Source organism: Cyclopterus lumpus, chromosome 24, assembly GCF_009769545.1.
Source record: "Cyclopterus lumpus isolate fCycLum1 chromosome 24, fCycLum1.pri, whole genome shotgun sequence".
In the NCBI taxonomy this organism is placed as follows: Eukaryota; Metazoa; Chordata; class Actinopteri; order Perciformes; family Cyclopteridae; genus Cyclopterus; species Cyclopterus lumpus.
In genome coordinates this window covers 17,679,449-17,697,096 of record NC_046989.1, presented here as the reverse complement: position 1 = coordinate 17,697,096, position 17,648 = coordinate 17,679,449, and the positions used below count along the sequence as shown (strand labels likewise).

Below are 17,648 nucleotides of genomic sequence, written 5' to 3'. Positions count from 1 at the left end.
TGTTATAGATGATGCAGTCATACACTGCTGTTTTTTTTCTCCCTTTCTAGTGAATAGGTTTGACCACAGCCTTAATAGCGTATAACAAAAGCAACTACAGAAATTCCTCTGTTTAGTGAAACATAAAATGTTTTTTTTACTTAAGTATAATTGTGAACACGCTCATTCGACAAAAGGATTATTGGGACTGGAATGTAACCTCAAAATTGCACAAACATAATTTTAGTAGCTTTGTTACTTTCCCAGTATGATGTGTAAGAGAGCGTATCGGTGGCTGTGCGGGTTGTTCTGGTCTCTGTTAAATGCCTCAGATTCTCCTCATGGAATGTGTGTGATGAGGCCGTGCAGCACGTAGAAGGCACTCCCGATTTGAAACGGCGATAACCAACTCTTTATGAAAACACTCAGCTGAGTGGAGAGAAAAGTGTTGCAATGTCTCTTTAAAATGATTCACTGTAGGAGCCGCCCACCCCGACAGGCTGATATCGGGCAAACTGGTGCTGGCAGAGGCAGCTGGTTTCCACGGCAACACTCCGGCTGTGATCAAATACTGCTGACTATACTGCAAGTATTTCTCGGGAAGTATCTATAAGTTTAAGAGCTGGTTTAGCAGGTTCACCGTGTCCGCACAGCCTGATGGCATACGTTTCTCTCTTTCTTTGCACCATTTGTTAATTTAGCACTGAACACAAAGTCTAGCTGAGGCTGAAGGGAAATGTCACCAAATCTATTCGGACCGTGAATGTTTGTCTACGATGTCCCGCTCAACAAGTTGAAATATTCAATGACCAGCTGGTGGTGCTGAAGGAAAAGGTCAGAAGATCACCAAGATGTATGACAAGTCATCCTACCAGGACCATGAACGTGGGACACACTTCACTTGGCTCAAAGAAATACTCTCACAGTTCAATCAAGATATTTCCATGTTAAATGGAACAGTCATCGTTTCTAAAGGATTCAGGCAGCAGTGTCTTGTTTGCCTGGATTCTTTCCTCGCTCCAATGGAGGAGCTTTGATGCTATAAAATAAAAATATGACAACTTATGTCACAACAAGAAAAGTTTCTTGTAATGTGCCAATTTAGTTTAGCAACATAAAAATGACTTTTTATTTTTACGAGGTATGTCAGTAGTGTTTGACAAGAGAATGGTATCTTTGATTCAACAAGATAAAGTGATTTGTTGTTCAACCTTTTTTTGTATTTAGTTTGCCATGGCAGCGATATGTTGCTGCAGCCTGCCACTGTCGTCATGCTCAGCACATTATTTCCTTGTTCTTACTGAAACACCTTTTGTACCGTCTCTAATTGCCAACTCATGCTGTACCGTACGTATTAATTCCAATCAGCAATTTCATCAACCATTCTTTTCCTACCCCTCCCATGTGCCTTCACATACACACACAGGTTATTATTGTGCATCGGCAACATCCAGATTGGGCAAACATCGGTAATAGAGGCAGCATCAAAATGCTGTTTCATTGTGAGTAATTACTTTCCTGTGTGTGTGTGTACTTTGCCAGGTATGGCTCTCAGTGGACAAATTAGTTCAACGTGATCTTGTCATGATAAGGTCTGAGCAAGGGGCCCAGTTTGGCCCCCGACTAGTGTGATCAGATGGTCTCTAGTCCTCTTCATATTTCCCTCTCCTTTCCTCCCCATGATGTCCCCGCTTGTGTCGGTCTTTGTGGGCATATTGTAGGTTATCTGGGATCTCGTACATGTGCGTGAGCACCGTCTCTGCTTGGATTCCAGCAGCTCTCCCAACCAGGAGGCAGTTCTGATGTACTCTGACCCAGTTCGGGGTTTTGAGATTAGCCAAAATAACAGCAGCAACATAAAAAGATTGTCACGAAAAACAATCACAGACGTTGTGAATATTATCAAAGGGTGCCCCCATCCAGACGTCCTGGTGACCTTTGACGAGATGGGACGTCTTTGACCTCTTGTCCGGTTGCTGCGACTTCCTGTGGTTTTTGTGAGCGTCACTGCTGATCTCTTGTGTTATGTTTTGTACAGGAGGTTCCCTCTTGATCAAATATTATTTCTAATAGCACAAGTATGAGAGTGGTATCCCCCTCCTCTAAAGGCCACTAGTCAACACGTCCTTTCTGTCAAATCTGCACAAAAACTAAAGTGTACAAACGATTTCTTGCTGTCAGGTTCTATACTGCTTTGTCACAGTCAGCATTTATTTTTCACCGCAACACACACGCACGCACACGCACACACAAAGAGCTCCAAAAAAGCAGGTTAAAATAAAGCTCTCGGGCTCCCAGATCAGCCCTGATGAGGAAGTAGTCACTAATTCACAGTGTTCTCTTCCTTGCTGTTTTTTTTTTTCTCAGCAGCGAGTAGTCACTTCCTCGGTGAAGAGCAGCTTCACACACACAGCTCTGCTCCTCAGAGAGCCGCGAGGGACTGAGTGCGCTTTCTCAATCACACACACACACACACACACACACACACACACAGAAAGAGGGGCTCCGATCCACCACCTGCTGAATGTGTAAGTACAGAACCAGCCCGTTTGAGCCGTGAAGCTAATGCAGCTCCGGTGTTCGTGATGTTGGAACTGTCGGCGGTCTGGTCGCGACTTGTTGTGTTATAGATTGTGAGGGGGGCTGCAAAGAGCAAAGGTTGCTGGAGTTTGCGAGGCAATGAATCCTTTTCGTGAGCTTGTTGATTAGACTGAACTGTCACTTAGCAGCAGGAGAATGTGGGTTCACATCGGAGAAGAGAGGAGAGGGGTTCGGTTTCAAAACCAAAACATATTTAGTTTCATACTTCGAGTGTCAGGACTCGCAAAGAAGAAACGCCTCGGAGGGAGATGTCTTTGGTTTGTTCCACTCGTAAAGAGGGAGAAGCGGGTTGAGTCACCACCGGTCTCTTTGGCCCTCAAGATGCACTCTTTGCCTGGGGGGGTCCAGAACGAGCAATAAAAAGCAAGAGTGTGTGGAATGAGGTGAGGCTCGTGCCATTAATAGTTCTCGGGCCCGCATCATCGTGACGTCAGCCGTCGTTTGCGCTTGTGTTGGAAGTCATGACGTTGTGATAACCAGACCCCCCCCCCCACCCCCCATTTCCTGTGATTGCAGTGACAGAGAATTTGACTCTGCCTCCATCCTCTTTTTTTGTGACACCTGCTCTAAAAAAAACAGACACACATACACACATGCCACGGAGACGCTGACAAGTGAGGAGGCAAGATAGAGTCCCCCAGCCGGACCAGCCTCATAGGACCAATAAGGGAGAGGAAGAGTCTCCCAGCCAGACCAGGGCAGAGGAGAGGAAGCACGTGTTCTGGATCAGCGTCCGCTATGGACCACCAGATGCAGCAGCACGCCAAGGTGGAGCGGTTTCTCAAGTTGGGGTACTCGCACAGTGACATCCTGCGGGTGCTGGAGAACCTGCACCACGACGCCCAGACCAACGACATTCTGGAAGAGCTCATCAAGACCTGCCACACTCGCAGCGGCAAAGAAAGTGTCCCCAACAGCCCCAAGCTGGTGTCGAGGGGCTGCAGCCCTGGTCCCAGTCTACCCAGACCCGGATCGGACAGAGAGCCCGTCGCTGGCTTCAGACCAGTGGTTATCGATGGAAGCAACGTGGCCATGAGGTGAGTCCACTTAGAACCTGTCTTTAACTATATATCTTCATTGAAAGTGTTTAAAACAAAATACCACTTTGTAAAATCTGATGTAATTTTACTAGTAGCCTACAGTACTTTTAGTAAAACTACAGAAGAAAAATGTACTTAAAGTAGCAAAGGTATTGGTAAGGCTTTTCTAAGAGCGTTGTATTTTTTATCATTATCAGAATAGTATTAAATAAGCGATGCCTTATTATATTTGAAAGATATTACTTTACATGTAATGGAATCTATATTGATACATTGTACATAGTTTAGAGGTTTATCGAGATTTGCGAAATCTGAATCTTCAACTGTAGTTGTAAAACAAATGTGCCCGAGTACAAGTATAAAGTAAGATGAAGTAGTAGTATCTCAGAAGTGTGCTTGAGTACGGTATTTAAGTGAAATTAGTTTCTTTTAGCCGCTGTCTCGCTGACAAAGAGAGAAAACATTCTTTCCTTTTTTCTTTACTTCCTGGAGAAAAAAAGAAAAACTTTCCTCAAGTGTGACACTTTAAAATAGCCCAGATGATCATTAATTTGCGTAATTGAATACAACAAAAATACAACTGCACTATTTTAGTGTTGAAAACGAGTTTCACATGACGGCGTCCCTATTTGTGTCAATTCGTGTTTCACGTCACAGACTTGATCGCAGCACATCCGCTTCTTCTTTCTTCTTCTCCTCCCTCTGTGTACTCGCTTCGACACCACGTCACACCGAGCGGCCCAGTTAAAGGTGACGCAATCTGTCACAATCCGAGCCGTTTAGACGACACTCTCTCAATCTCGCCCTTTCCAACTTCTACCTGACCCACATGGGGGACGAGGAAGTCCTGAGTCCACATTTGCTCAAACAAACAACGAGTCAAGTAGGCCAAGGGCACGCTGTAAATTCAAAAGGGGAAACAGAAGAGCAATGTTTCCACCACTCATATTCCTGTAAGGACACGAGGTGAGATTAAAGAGGAAGAAGAGGGAGAGGGTGTTTACTGTAACACCTCTGTTCCCAGGCAAGGCGTGTGTGTGTGTGTGTGTGTGTGTGTGTGTGTGTGTGTGTGTGTGTGTGTGTGTGTGTGTGTGTGTGTGTGTGTGTGTGTGTGTGTTGTGTGTGTGTGTGTGTGTGTGTGTGTGTGTGTGTGTGTGTGTGTGTGTGTGTGTGTGTGTGTGTGTGTGTGTGTGTGTGTGTGTGTGTGTGTGTGTGTGTGTGTGTGTGTGTGTGTGTGTGTGTGTGTGTGTGTGTGTGTGTGTCATCGGGCTCCACTTCCCTGTCCGAGCCTCTTCAAAGTGAGCCAGTCCTGGTCTGCTGAGAAACATTCACTGTCTCCTACCTGTTTTTTGTTTTGTTTTTTTAAAGGTTGAGATGGAACCGACTTTAAGCCCCTCTTGTGGCTTCTACATTTCCCATGACTCAACAAACCAGCGTTTGCAACCTGTTGCCCACAACTGGCAACAAAACAATTACATATTCAGGAACCTTATGAATGTCGGACAGTTGGTACCAAGCCTGCTCCCGACACGCGTCTCCACTGGTTTTATTGTCTCAACCCGTCCGAGCAACGACACGTACAACGAGTCTGCCAAACCCGTGACTCTCTGACAGGCACGAGGTTTGAGGAAGAGCCTCGGGCTGCACGGAGAAACGACAGAGGAAACGTCATTCAAAGTCGGTTTTACCACACGCCAATACAGTTATGCAAGATAGACCTGTATTCAGATTCCCAAAAAATTAACTCACGCCGAGCCTCGCCTTTGGTGCCTGTTGTACTCAAAAGGGCCTCACCACCACTTCCTGCTGACGGAGAGAAGGGGAACCCCAGTCGCTCAAACGCACACACGCAGCTTTTTGCTTTCTCTGGCAGGCAAAACAGCCCCGTTGACTTCAGCAGTAGTTTTTCAGCACGTTACAGTCAGGTCGCACTTTGGTTTTTTTTGGGTGGGGGGACTTTCAAGTTAAATTCCATTGAATACACACTTGTGGCATGTTTCAGGATAAAAATAAACACTAGTCTTGTTTTTCCACTCATAATCTCTCATCTGTACCTCTCGCTTATTGTTTCTAAAATGTGTCAGGGTTTAGATTTGATGACACCAAGTTATGCTGCCAAATATAATGTTTTTCTTTTTTTGTCTGAAGAACCGTGCTTTGTAAGGCACTATAATTCACAATAAGACTTTATTTTCTAATAAGAGAGCCTATTGGGTTAGGGTTTTAGAGAACTGTGCCTTGCGACACATCTACTTCCTGAAAAAGGAAGAAGAGGGGTGTGCGTGAACACAAAAAGAAGAAGTTGTTTTATTGTTGACTCTGGATTCTGTGTCTTTGTAGCCATGGCGACAAGAAGGTGTTTTCGTGCCAGGGCCTCCAGCTGGCGGTGAGCTGGTTCTGGGACAAAGGGCTGCGAGACATCACCGTGTTCGTTCCCCTGTGGAGGAAAGAGCAGCCGCGGCCCGAGGCGCCCATCACAGGTGAGGTCACCTGACTGGGCCGAGGCGGCGCCGCCCGGTCCCTCTGATTCAGTGGTGAGGTCCGTCAGAAAGGGAAATGCCATTCGCCTGTGAGAACTCCCATGTTGCTGTTGTTCGCTTTTTGCCCCGTTTGGTCCGGGTTGTGTGCACATTCTTTGCCTTCAGGCTGACCTCACCCGATCGGGATGCCCATATTGTATTGAAACAGCTGCAGGTGGTCTATAGACAATAGGCTGAATGTGGTTGTGTTATGTGGTGGCACGAGAACCTGGTTGAGGAAGTTGTGTCGAAAACAAACAAACACAATAACCGTCGTATTCAAGCACTGGCAATCAGGACGGACTGAGCCTCGTTTATGGTGGCACCAACTGACACTAGAATCTTATGCCACTTATGAAAGTTTACTGTCTCTGTAGTAGCGTCAGATTTGATTATCAAGCCTTTTCATGCAGATCTTAGCTTTGTTACAGAGTGTCACAGACTCAGTTCATCTGCGCCAGCAACATATTCATAGTGTGGGAGTCATTACCCAGAATCCATCAGGCGCCATCAGGGAACTTCGAACTTCGAAGGTGCCCTGAGAGCACAAACCTTCTCCAACAGCAAGCAGCTCTCCATCTGGCTTCTTCAAGTAATACATAATTGATTTCACTTCCATTTTAAAGATGCAATAATTGGATTTTGGGACATTTGGGGGGCAGAGAAACAAACATATAAAGAGTCCTTTTGGCAAACATGTTGGCATAAAAAAAATCTATTTACACATCCAGTACACAAAGCAACACTACCATTCATTTGACCCGTGTTTCAGTCCAGTAATAACTCAAATATTGGCTCTCCTTTTTTAGCTCTGGTTTTGGTCTCCAACAACTCTTGGATTTGTCTCTTTTAGCTGCTAAACGTCATCGTGTTCAGAGACTTGGGCATGAAAGTGACGGCGGTCAGGTTTCAGCAACAAAACTAGTTGGTTCGGGTTAGAAAAAAAAACATTGGCCTTTAAAATAAACCCGCTTTTCATGTTACTTAAGCTATGGGCATAATGTTAGTGACATGGTGTCATCAGCTCTTGGTTTCACGTAGGACAGGAACATCCTGAGTGAACGTCAGTGTTTTGACTGAAAACAGCTGTAAACAAGGTTGATGGAAGCAGAGGTCGCCGGCCCGGTAAAAAAAAATTGAAAACATGAAGCTGAAATCCAAATCGCTCGGGTGATATTCCTCTTTCGCAGCACACACACAGTGATTACAATAAATATTTATTAGCTTCCACTTGAGTTCACCTGCTCCCACGGTTCAGTAATTGCAATGGTGACCCAGCTGTAATCTCACCATCAGAGGTTATGACATACAGTGTGTTACTACATTAAACTTATATGAAGGGTGTTTTGAAGAAAACCAGTCTGACTCAAAGACTTATGAAGGACAAATTCACTGTTATGCGGATCATGACTACTGTCGGCCCACGATATCACCAGTTCGCTGCAGCCAAGTGATCCAATTCATTTGAATAATCGGAAGTAAACGTAGACAGCACAACGACACAAGACTGAGTATCTTTCACAATATTGAGACAGTGTTGACATGAGCGGGAGATATGAGCTCGGATTACTTATCGACGAAATCAAGGAAATAAGAAGAACTCTCATATTCCTAACTGTTCTGGCATGTCTTGTGCCCCTCTGGCATGTTATCTTCGCTCTGTTTGGCAGCCCGATCGTTCGCAGGTGAAAAACAAGTTGTGAACTTATCACGGTTGACTTATCAAACAATAAGGAAGTGGAACTACCAAAACAGAAATCCAGTATTGTGTTCATGTCTGAGCAAGTTGGCTACAAACGTCTTCTCTTCTGAAAGCGAGCCACATCGTCAGACTACAAGGAAGCGTCCTCGGTGCCAAGTGCAGTTTCAACCCTTTTATGGTCGCAGTGTAAAGCTCACTATCACGAGGATACTGAGATAAAGATAAAAGCTCATTCGGCCCGCCACGTGCAGCTCACCTCAACAGCGAGCACGTTGGCTGCTCATTTGAAATGCAGCGCCACCCCGACTGTGGGTCAGTGGTTAGCAGGTCTGTCTTTCAATCAGGGGGTTGGCGGTTCAATCCCCGCCCTAGTCGATGTGTCCTTGAGCAAGACACTTAACCCTGAATTGTTCCCTGTAGTTGTGTCTACAGTGTATGAATGTAACATGATTGTAAGTCGCTTTGGATAAAAGCGTCAGCTAAATGACATGTAATGTAATGTAATGTAATGTAATGATAGGTACAGGTGCACCTTCATCCATTATCCATGGGAGCCGTTCGCCCAGCACCAGAGCAGTTAGAGTTCCCCGCCTAAAGGGATGCATGCGGGGACTCCTTCATACATGAAGCATTTCAGACTTTTTAAACATTTATTTGATTCATTTTTCCCAGATCAACATGTCCTCCATGAGCTGGAGAGGAGGAAGATACTGGTGTACACGCCGTCGCGCTGCGTGAACGGTAAGAGGGTGGTGTGCTACGACGACCGCTACATCATCAAGCTGGCCGTCGACTCGGACGGCATCATCGTGTCCAACGACAACTACCGCGACCTGCAGACGGAGAATCCCCAGTGGAAGAAGTTCATCGAGGAGCGGCTGCTGATGTACACCTTCGCTAATGACAAGTAAGCCTGATGGCGACTCTAAGACCGCTGTGCATACGTCTCCCCTTCCTGCACCAAACTTACACCACACGTGACTGACGCCGGCTGACCCTGACTGTGTGTCCCGTGCTGGTGCAGGTTTATGCCTCCCGACGATCCTCTGGGGAGAAATGGTCCCACCATTGATGATTTTCTGCGAAAGAAGTCGTGGACCCCGGAGAACAAGCTGCAGCACTGTCCCTACGGTTGGTCTTACTCTTCTGCTTCACCCAACACAAGAACTCTAGCTCAGGGTAGACTTCCTTGTACTCTCCTGGGTGTGGGGGGTGGGGGGGATTAAAACCGATGACAATGACAGCCAGCAATGCATTTTACATTCCATTGCATGTGAAGCCGTGGTTTCAGCTGCTAGCCACGCTAGCAGCTCCGCCTTAAGCTAAATGCAAATGTTGCAATGAGTTCATCCGAGGCTGATGGGAAGGTGATTCTATCTGAAGTTGGTCATAAAAACTGAGCCAAACATATAAGACGTATTGAGCAGACATCGCCTGGGAACAAACAAATGTAGAAAAATGGTGTGCCACTCCAGGATATTATTCATTGGACAGTGACCCTTTTGGTGACGTTAGAGTGAAAGTCAGGGATTAAAGCCATCGGGAGTCAACCTTTAGGCAACATGGATATCTGAAGCAAACTGCATGCTAATCAGAGCTATTCACTGTTCATGGGAGCATTATCAAGTGTGGATTTCTTTTTGTTTTTTTTCGGGGGTTTAGAAAAGATTTCACAAGACGGAAATGTTTTTTCGTCCCATAGAGGAAGTATTAAAGTCCCGACAGATCGGAGATTTAGAGAAATAGCAGCTGTGCTCCAACTGATTTCAACGTAAACATTATTTTAGGTTAGAGGTTGTAACATTCTTTGGGAATAAGCATTCAGGCAAATAACAAAACCAATGGTGCCGTGTGTGGAGCCCGTAAATAACCTCTTGTTTCTTTCTATCAGGAAAGAAGTGTACTTACGGAGTCAAGTGCAAGTTCTACCACCCGGAGCGGGCCAACCAATCGCAGCTGTCAGTGGCCGATGAGCTGAGGGCGCTGAGAGACAAAGCCAAGAACTTCTCTTCCAAACCGAGCTTGCCGGACACGCACTGCCGCCCTGCTGCGTATCAGCCGGAGCTCAGGTACACTTCGTCCACCCCTCCGCCCCTGATCTTAGAGGATCAGTCCCACAGGGCTTCGCCCAGCGAGCAGTTCATCTATCACAGGGACGCCGGCAGCCCGAGAAGCCAACCCAACACGAGCCTCCGCCTCTGCCCAAGCCCGGAAGAGGACGAGGCCTTCGGCTCCATGGAGAGCTCCATGTCCAGGCTCTACATCCAGGATGTTTCCTACAGCTTGGAGCGTCCTCCACACAGCTTCAGCAGCGGCGTGGCCAGCTACGGCCTGAGCCACGACGACTACTCCCTCTCAGGGTCCTTCGGCGGGAACACCCAGAGGCCCTGCCTGGGTGGGGGGGGTTACTACCCTCATCAAAACGGCTCGTTGCCATGCGAACGCCTCGCCTGCAGCCAGTGCAGGTGTGGCCACCAGGAGACGAGGATGGGCCACCAGCATCAGTCGACATGGGCCTCCTGCCCTGCTCTGCCTCCACATAACGGGGCACATCCTGGCCGCTTCTCAGAGAAGGAGTGCTGGAGGCAGCCCTATCACAGACAAAGCCACAGCTTGCCAAGGGACCCGTGGGTGCAGGGCCGAGCCAAGAACCCGTCGGGGGAGCAAAGGAAGGGCCTGAGGAGCCAGCTGAGCACCCTCTTCCCTCAGAGCACAGTGGAGCAGGTCATGAATGCTTACCCACACACCTCAGACATGACCGAACTGATTTCTCTTATCCAGAGCGACAGGACCAGTCACATCTCCTTCTAGATTAGAAAGGCGCTTTTTTATTATTAGTTCTGACTCAAACTGAGTCCACACCGGAGTTCTCATCCCAGAAGCAAAGTGAAAACTGAAAAAAAAAGAAAAGAGAATGTTTTTTCGTTCTCTTGATTATCACTGGAGCTTGGACGCATTCCAAACTCTCCCTGTATTTTCAGCATTAAAAGTGACTCAATTTGTAGCAGGCCAAATGCTATTTCTTTAATATAAAAGTGCAATGCACTACGCTTCATACATGCTACCTATTGTAGCAGCGAAAATGGTTTATTAAAGCAGCATGTGTTGTTTTCTCAAGTAGCCTCAAAGTGAGGAACTCTATTGTCGTGTTCTGCACTTGTGTAAATAAATAAGCCTTTGACTTGTTTTTATATGAATTCTATCGTTTTGCTGTCCCTGTGAAATAAAAGCACTCAAATCGCTCTCCTCGTGTCTTCGTCAATCTTCAAATCCAAAGACGGTTTAACTGATCTAAACCGGCTCTCTGCTGGGTAGAACTCTGCAGTCCAATCCTTTGTGCTGATGCAGCAGCGGTTAGGGCCGAATGCCTGCAAATGTGTTGGACTGGCATGAGATGAAATGAAAACAGATATGTTAATAAACCCGGACTTTTCGTTAAGTATTGGATGGTTCTTGAGGTTGTTGGGACCGACAGACCAATGGACATTCAAAACACATACTTTGACTTTTTAAAACACACATACTTTGACTTTTTAAAACATACTATACTTGTCTCAATATACTATGACTTTTTCTCCCCCCCCGACATATATATACTACTATTACTTTTTTCCGACAGCAAAACATTTTTTATTGTCATGCCATAGAATGCAATTTGTTTACTTACTATACTATGGCCTTTTTTAAACAAAATATGATTTATTTTTACGTACTATAGTATGACTTTTAATCATTTCTTTTTTAAATACGATACTATGACCTTTAAAAAAATCTATTTCTACTAGGAAATGTTCATGCCACACAATGCCATTACTGGCATTTTGTTTGACTTTCATGACATACTATGTTAGATGTATACTAGTAAGTGTATGTGTCAATGCATGTCAAGTTTAATATCATGTAAATACAGTATATCATGCTTCAAAACTACTACTTCTGCTGTAATGTAAATATTCAAACTGCAGTATGCATTTAACTAGTCCTGATCTGATGTGGACATGACAGATCTGTGGCTGTCTGGGATGAGAACTGGGTCTGAGCCCTGTAACATGTTGACACTTTATATTCAGTTTCACATGACACACACTCCATTATGCACACGATGAGAAAACAAGCGAAGAAACCTTTGTTTAAAAGTCTCCACATATTAATGGAGCATTTTGTGATAATACTTGACTGGGAAAGGTGAATATAGAAACTCCAAACACATGACGTCAGTTTATGTCTGCCCACAAAAGTCATCTTGAATTCACCGCTATCAGCTGTTGATCGGCCGGCTATCTGCCAACTGTCATGACTATGCCAGCCTCTAAAAATCCTCTATTGGTCGACCTCTAGTTAAAAGAAATTTGTTTTTGTTGCTGCAGACTACTATGAGTAGCAGAGCTCCACGGTTCTCTGGTCCGCGCTAGAAGCCACACTGCTGGATGTCCAGGCCGTATGGCGGGCCCCTCTAGAGGGGAGGGAGGCCCGGGAGAACCAGAACCAGGACTAAGCCAGACAGACCGTCAGACCCGGCTGCAGGAAAAATACGTTTTCTAAAGGGGGATGCTAGTTCTAGGAAACACTACCACTGTTGTCCACAGGGGCCGCCAAATTTAACACAAAATGAAAGTTCCTTGTAGTAGCTTTAACATTAATTGAAGGTCAAACGTTGATTCAACAGACATTTCTGTGACAGCACGATGGGGCCGGGGAGGATTCTGGGAGCTTGAACCTGCGCTGTTTCCACGTGGTACGAGTGCCAGTTTTTTTATTTGGCAAAACAGTAGCAAAACTAAACAAATACTGTTAATAAAAATTAACAATTGTACAATTCTATGAAGAATCCCAATAAGACGCAATACTAGAGCCCTGCAATTTAATAAAACCTAAATGCCATTGTTAATAATTAGTTCCAGCTGCAGGTTTTCTGCTACGATGTTGCAAAATGTTTGCTCAATTACTACGAGGCCCTTTAAAACACACTATGCTACTGTAAGAATTTGGGAACATTAAGATGGTGGTATGTATATCTAGATAGATATATAGATTGAGACGAGCTGGCTCTACTCAAACCTAGGTGGGTCTCTTCTGCCATCTAGTGGATAAAATCAACAGCATCACAAAGACAAACCAAAAAACTCAGAATAGATTTTTTTAATTATTTTTACAAATAACTTATCTGTTACAAAGACAGTTTTCCCAGCTAAAATCAAAGAAACACTTTAGATATCCAAATTATTTTTTTCGACTTAATAAAACATGAATAAACTGCCTCTTCACACCAAGGTGCAGATAAAGCTGAAAACTGGTTTCTTTGGATTGGAAAAACAAAAAAGAGGAAAAAACTATGACGTAAGTGCTTAAGAGACAATAATCCATCTTCTACTTTTAAATGGGTTTAAACAATACTAAAATTTCGGTTTTAAAAATGGCACTCGGATGTGACAGAATAGATAATCAATACAAATTCGATAGTTCTAAGGCACTGACGCAAGGCAACGTTTTTCACAAGTGTGGAAAGAAAAAAAAGAAAAAAACAGTAACTACTCCACAGTTAAAGTAAGGTAATGACAATAAGTAAACTTTAGAAACACCCTCATCAATAAAAGCTTAGGAGGATGAAATGAGCCAAATACAAATAAGAGTATACAAAGTGGACAGCTTCCATGATGTTGTAACTATTGTGACCGGTTGTATATAAAGGCAATGGGACCCATATGAATATCTCCACATCATAGGTCCACTTTAAACCGAAACATGTTCACTTTGTGCTCCAGAAGAAAAAAACCCCGATTCAGGTGCACAGCGACATGGAGACCTTTAGCTCCATCCGACATTCCATGGATCTGCAGTAACACCCTGATTGTTCTGGAAAATGAGTGTCTCTTTGCACTGAGGTGAAGTTGTCCCCGAAACATTAAACCTACATTCCAGTTGTCAGATAAGAAGGCAGTTTGTAATTTTGCATTATGACCCCCTTCCCTCCCGCCCCCCTCCGACAGTCCCAACATATTTGACGTCCTGAAAAAAAGAAGAAGAAAAAAAAGACTCCATCATCTTCCTTTTTGCTGCATCTGCAGATCGTACACAGGCAGCTCAGCAATTACACAAGCAGTGAGCGACCGGGTCAGACGTAGCTTCATGATGACCGCGAGGGGGTTTAACTGCTTTGCTCCTCTCCTTCTGCAAGGCTTCAACTCTCACAGAAATCAAGTCAAAAAGCTTAAAAAAAGAAAGAAAAAGGGGAGCACGGTGCTTATTTGTTTAAAAGAGGGAAACAAAACAAGACAAAAAAAAAAAGTTAATAAAGTCTATAAAGCTATACTTACAGGAAATACAAGTGATTCATAGTGTGAGGAAGAAGGCTTTCAAGGCACATTCTAACATTATGTACAGTAAAAAGCTCGAGGGGAGTTTGTGCCTCCGTGTACTGTACACAAAGCATGCAACTTAGTTTATTTTTCATTAACTCATGGCTGAGGAGACAGAAAAGGGGATACTGAAGCGGGGGGGCGGGGGGTACAAGAGGCTCGTTTGAGTGGCAGCGACACTGCTGGTTCCCCCTTTTGACATCCTCTAGAAACAGCAAACAAACTTAAAAAAGTTCCACGATTAGTCTGTTAGTTTTTCCCTTCAGGTGGAGAGCAGTGGCTGAACACAGTTCCCAATTCCCCGCTCATGCCACCGCAGAGGAAGAAAAACAACAACAAAATATGTAATCAGCAAAAGGCACATTTGCACCTGTGTGTGTGTGTGTGTCTGTGTGTGTGTGTGTGTGTGTTGCATGTTGCGCGTGTGTGTGTGTGCCGTCACACTGCAGGGCCACACTCGTAATACTGTAAGTGGCAGCAGCGAGGTATCCCCAGGAGGAAAGTGTCGCCCGTCGAGCAGACTCGACCCCGTGGCATCCGAGTCTCTAAGGTGAGGGAGGCATCGTCCGACTACGCCAGCCTTTGTGGAAAAACACGTGCATCGTCCAGCCAAGCCTTCAGTCGACAGCATTCTAACACATCTTAGAGAGGAGGGGAGAAAGAAACCAAACGGGACGACTGATGCTCGGTGACGACGACGCACACCCACCCCTCCGCCCTGGGGTTTTCATACAACTAGCGAAACAGAAGAAACAGAGAGGCCCTTTTTTTCTTTCTACTCTGGACTGGCGGGCAGCGGCGGCGTGGCGCAGCCTCGTTGGCTCAGAAGTGCCGCGGATAATCACACTGTTCACAGCGGTTGAGGGCGGGGTGATTGAGGAAGGTGCAGGCGGTGCAGTTCCACTGCATCCCCTCGTCCTCCTCCTGGTCTGCGATGGGCTTCACAATCTTACTGCCCGGGTCTGTGAAGAAGAAGAAGAAGAAGAAGAAGAAGAAGAAGAAGAAGAAGAAGAAGAAGAAGAAGAAGAAGAAGAAGAAGAAGAAGAAGAAGAAGAAGAAGAAGAAGAAGAAGAAGAAGAAGAAGAAGAAGAAGAAGAAGAAGAAGAAGAAGAAGAAGAAGAAGAAGAAGAAGAAGAAGGAGAAGGAGAAGGAGAAGAAGGTCAGGACACAGGAGGAGAAGAAGTGTGCAATTTATCCACGAAAAGTGTCAAAATGCACTGCAGTCATCTGATTACTGGCCACTTGGCATTAAAAGGATAAACAGCTACATATATTAAGTTCTTTTGAGGCATGGCGGGAATACGGAATTGATTCTAGGCATCTAGAAAATATCATCATACTGAAAACAATGTGTCCTAACACCAGGACCCTGTATTACGGAGCAGGATTTGGTGGTAACTTTCAGATCGCCATGGTAACCTAATGCTACACAACTAACCCGCTCCAGAGCAAGTTGTGTTCAAGAATATACAACCCCAAGCAGCGGACCAATAGATAGCTTTCTTTTCTTGAACTCGCTCCGTAGTACAGGGCCGTGTAGCTTGATGAAGACAATGGTGAAAGGGAGGAAGAATGAAATGAGAGGAGAGAGGACAGAGATACCAACCAAGTGGGGAAGGAGGGGAAGGACCAGAGGAGGGCTCCATCAGGAGCTCAGAGGTCACATTATATCTACATCCTCTCCCGTCTGACCCCGGCAGTGATGGAGCCGAGCAGGGAGTAAGGGAGGGATGAGCGGATGAGGGGTAGGCGGATGGATGGGTGAAAAGAAAGAGAGATTACAGAGCAGGTCGGAGGGGGAGGAGCAGAAGAAATCAGTAGTCAGTCAGTCATAATCAATATATTGAGCCGATTGTAATGCTTTGATTGACAACATCTAAAAAGGAAAACAATCCGATTGATCTGTGCGAATGCATCTCTCATTGTGCAGATGCATCTTCAGCTACTCTCACAGCTGGTTGGGGGGGGGGGGGGGGGGGGGGGTCGTTCACTCTGTATTCAACAGCTGATGGGAACATGAATATAGCAATTCATCACCCCAATTAAGATAAAAAGAAAACGGTGAGTTACTGAAATGTCAAGGTGTTCCTTAAAGTCGGAAACAGTGTTTTGTTTTGGAGACTAGTTTTGGGGTTGTTTATTAAAAAAAAATAATAGACGACATCGCGTCTCAACAGTTTAAAAGAAGAAGAAAACGAAAACGAAAGAAATTAAAGTTAACTGGTTCGGTTCTTGAGCTCATGTAAGGTGAGAATTTGCATTTCTCATTCATAAAGAATTTGTCGACGATAATTGAAACGTGCAACACCCCATTTAAGTCAGTAAGTACAGTCTGAAAAATTAAGTCATGCAAAACATATATTAATGAAAGAATGAAAAATGGATATTACAAATGACCTTATGCCTGGCCTGATCTTCAGCCCATAAGGTAACAATATCAATAAATATATATATATAAATATATATATATCTCGATAGATAGAGATTATAACAGGCGACAATACTATTGTAGTAATTCCAAAATAAGTACATTTAAGGAAAGTGTCCAGAAATGACCATGCCGCCTCCTCTAAACTTACCAATAGATAAAGTACCTTTGGGTTTTGGTGGGACAGGACCAAGGAATCCCATGTTGTCATAAAAATTATGGATTGCACTAAGATTAAAGTGTGGTCCTGTAAACAGATGGAGAGAAAAGAAAGATTGACATTATCCAACAGTATCTGAAACATCTATAAACTCAAGAGTTGGAACCACACATAACCGTAATCTCCCGTCGAGACCCAGTCACACAAATGGTCAATTCGATGGGTCTCTTAAAATTTGAAAGGGAGAGAACGGATGGCCAAGCGACCAGTGACATGCTGGATTCATTAAAGTGTTGAGCACTGCTTGAAACAAATACCACTTCAGCTGTGTCTCCAACACCACCCCCGCTAGGTGAGTCTCCTTCTCCCCTCCCAAACGATGAGGAGGCCAATCTCACTCAGTTGTCCCTCCTGGCTCACTTACAGTCGAGATGGTGGGATTTATTAATTTCATCTAGTGCCTAATGTTTGGTATTTCAGACTCGGCAGGTTGGTTTCAGCCGAGTCGATTGCTGAAAATGCCCTTTCTGTACAGTTTGTTGATCACTTGCAACAAGCTGGTTAGGCTACTGAAGAGTCAGCAGTCAATGACAGCATGAAACATTGAATAACATAGGGTTTTCAAAAACACGAGAGGTTCTTGAGCACACGGTAATAAAAGAGGACAAAATAAAAATCCATTTGTAAGTGAGATTAGCCGTGGACAGACAGACACACACAGGACAGAAAGCATGACCTCCACACAGGCTTACACCTGGCGGAGATCAAACAATTAAACCGCTTGTGACTTGACATCATAACTGGCCACGGTTTATGTCTGACATTAAATCTCAGGAACCAGCAGGTCTATTCATTCTTGGCTC

The 17,648-nt window shown here is 44.8% G+C and overlaps 2 protein-coding genes across 11 annotated transcripts in view; one reads left to right on the top strand and one right to left on the bottom strand.

The window, feature by feature from the left end:
- Positions 1-2,337: 2,337 nt before the first annotated feature.
- Positions 2,338-11,083, top strand: LOC117727089 (probable ribonuclease ZC3H12D). Of its 3 annotated transcripts, none has more exons than XM_034527122.1 (6): positions 2,338-2,507; positions 3,160-3,617; positions 5,961-6,100; positions 8,514-8,748; positions 8,866-8,972; positions 9,733-11,083. In XM_034527122.1, the coding sequence occupies exons 2-6, from the start codon at positions 3,319-3,321 to the stop codon at positions 10,650-10,652; spliced, it is 1,701 nt and encodes a 566-aa protein (XP_034383013.1). In that variant the 5' UTR covers positions 2,338-2,507; positions 3,160-3,318; the 3' UTR covers positions 10,653-11,083. The 3 variants fall into 3 exon arrangements, with proteins under 3 accessions (XP_034383013.1, XP_034383014.1, XP_034383015.1); XM_034527123.1 differs by having other exon boundaries at positions 3,097-3,617; XM_034527124.1 differs by lacking the exons at positions 2,338-2,507; positions 3,160-3,617 and adding an exon at positions 3,624-4,586.
- Positions 11,084-12,965: 1,882 nt separating this feature from the next.
- tab2 (TGF-beta activated kinase 1 (MAP3K7) binding protein 2) overlaps positions 12,966-17,648 on the bottom strand; it is a 34,447-nt gene continuing 29,764 nt past the window's right edge. For 2 of the 8 annotated variants that reach the window (XM_034527114.1, XM_034527113.1), the window contains exons 6-7: positions 16,777-16,872; positions 15,291-15,884 (exon numbers count right to left, since the gene is read on the bottom strand). In XM_034527114.1, the coding sequence (XP_034383005.1) occupies positions 15,631-15,884; positions 16,777-16,872 (350 nt within the window). In that variant the 3' untranslated portion in view covers positions 15,291-15,630. Of the gene's footprint in view, positions 15,160-15,290; positions 15,885-16,776; positions 16,873-17,648 lie in introns of those variants that run through there. The other 6 variants (XM_034527117.1, XM_034527118.1, XM_034527120.1 and 3 more) reach the window with 6 other exon arrangements.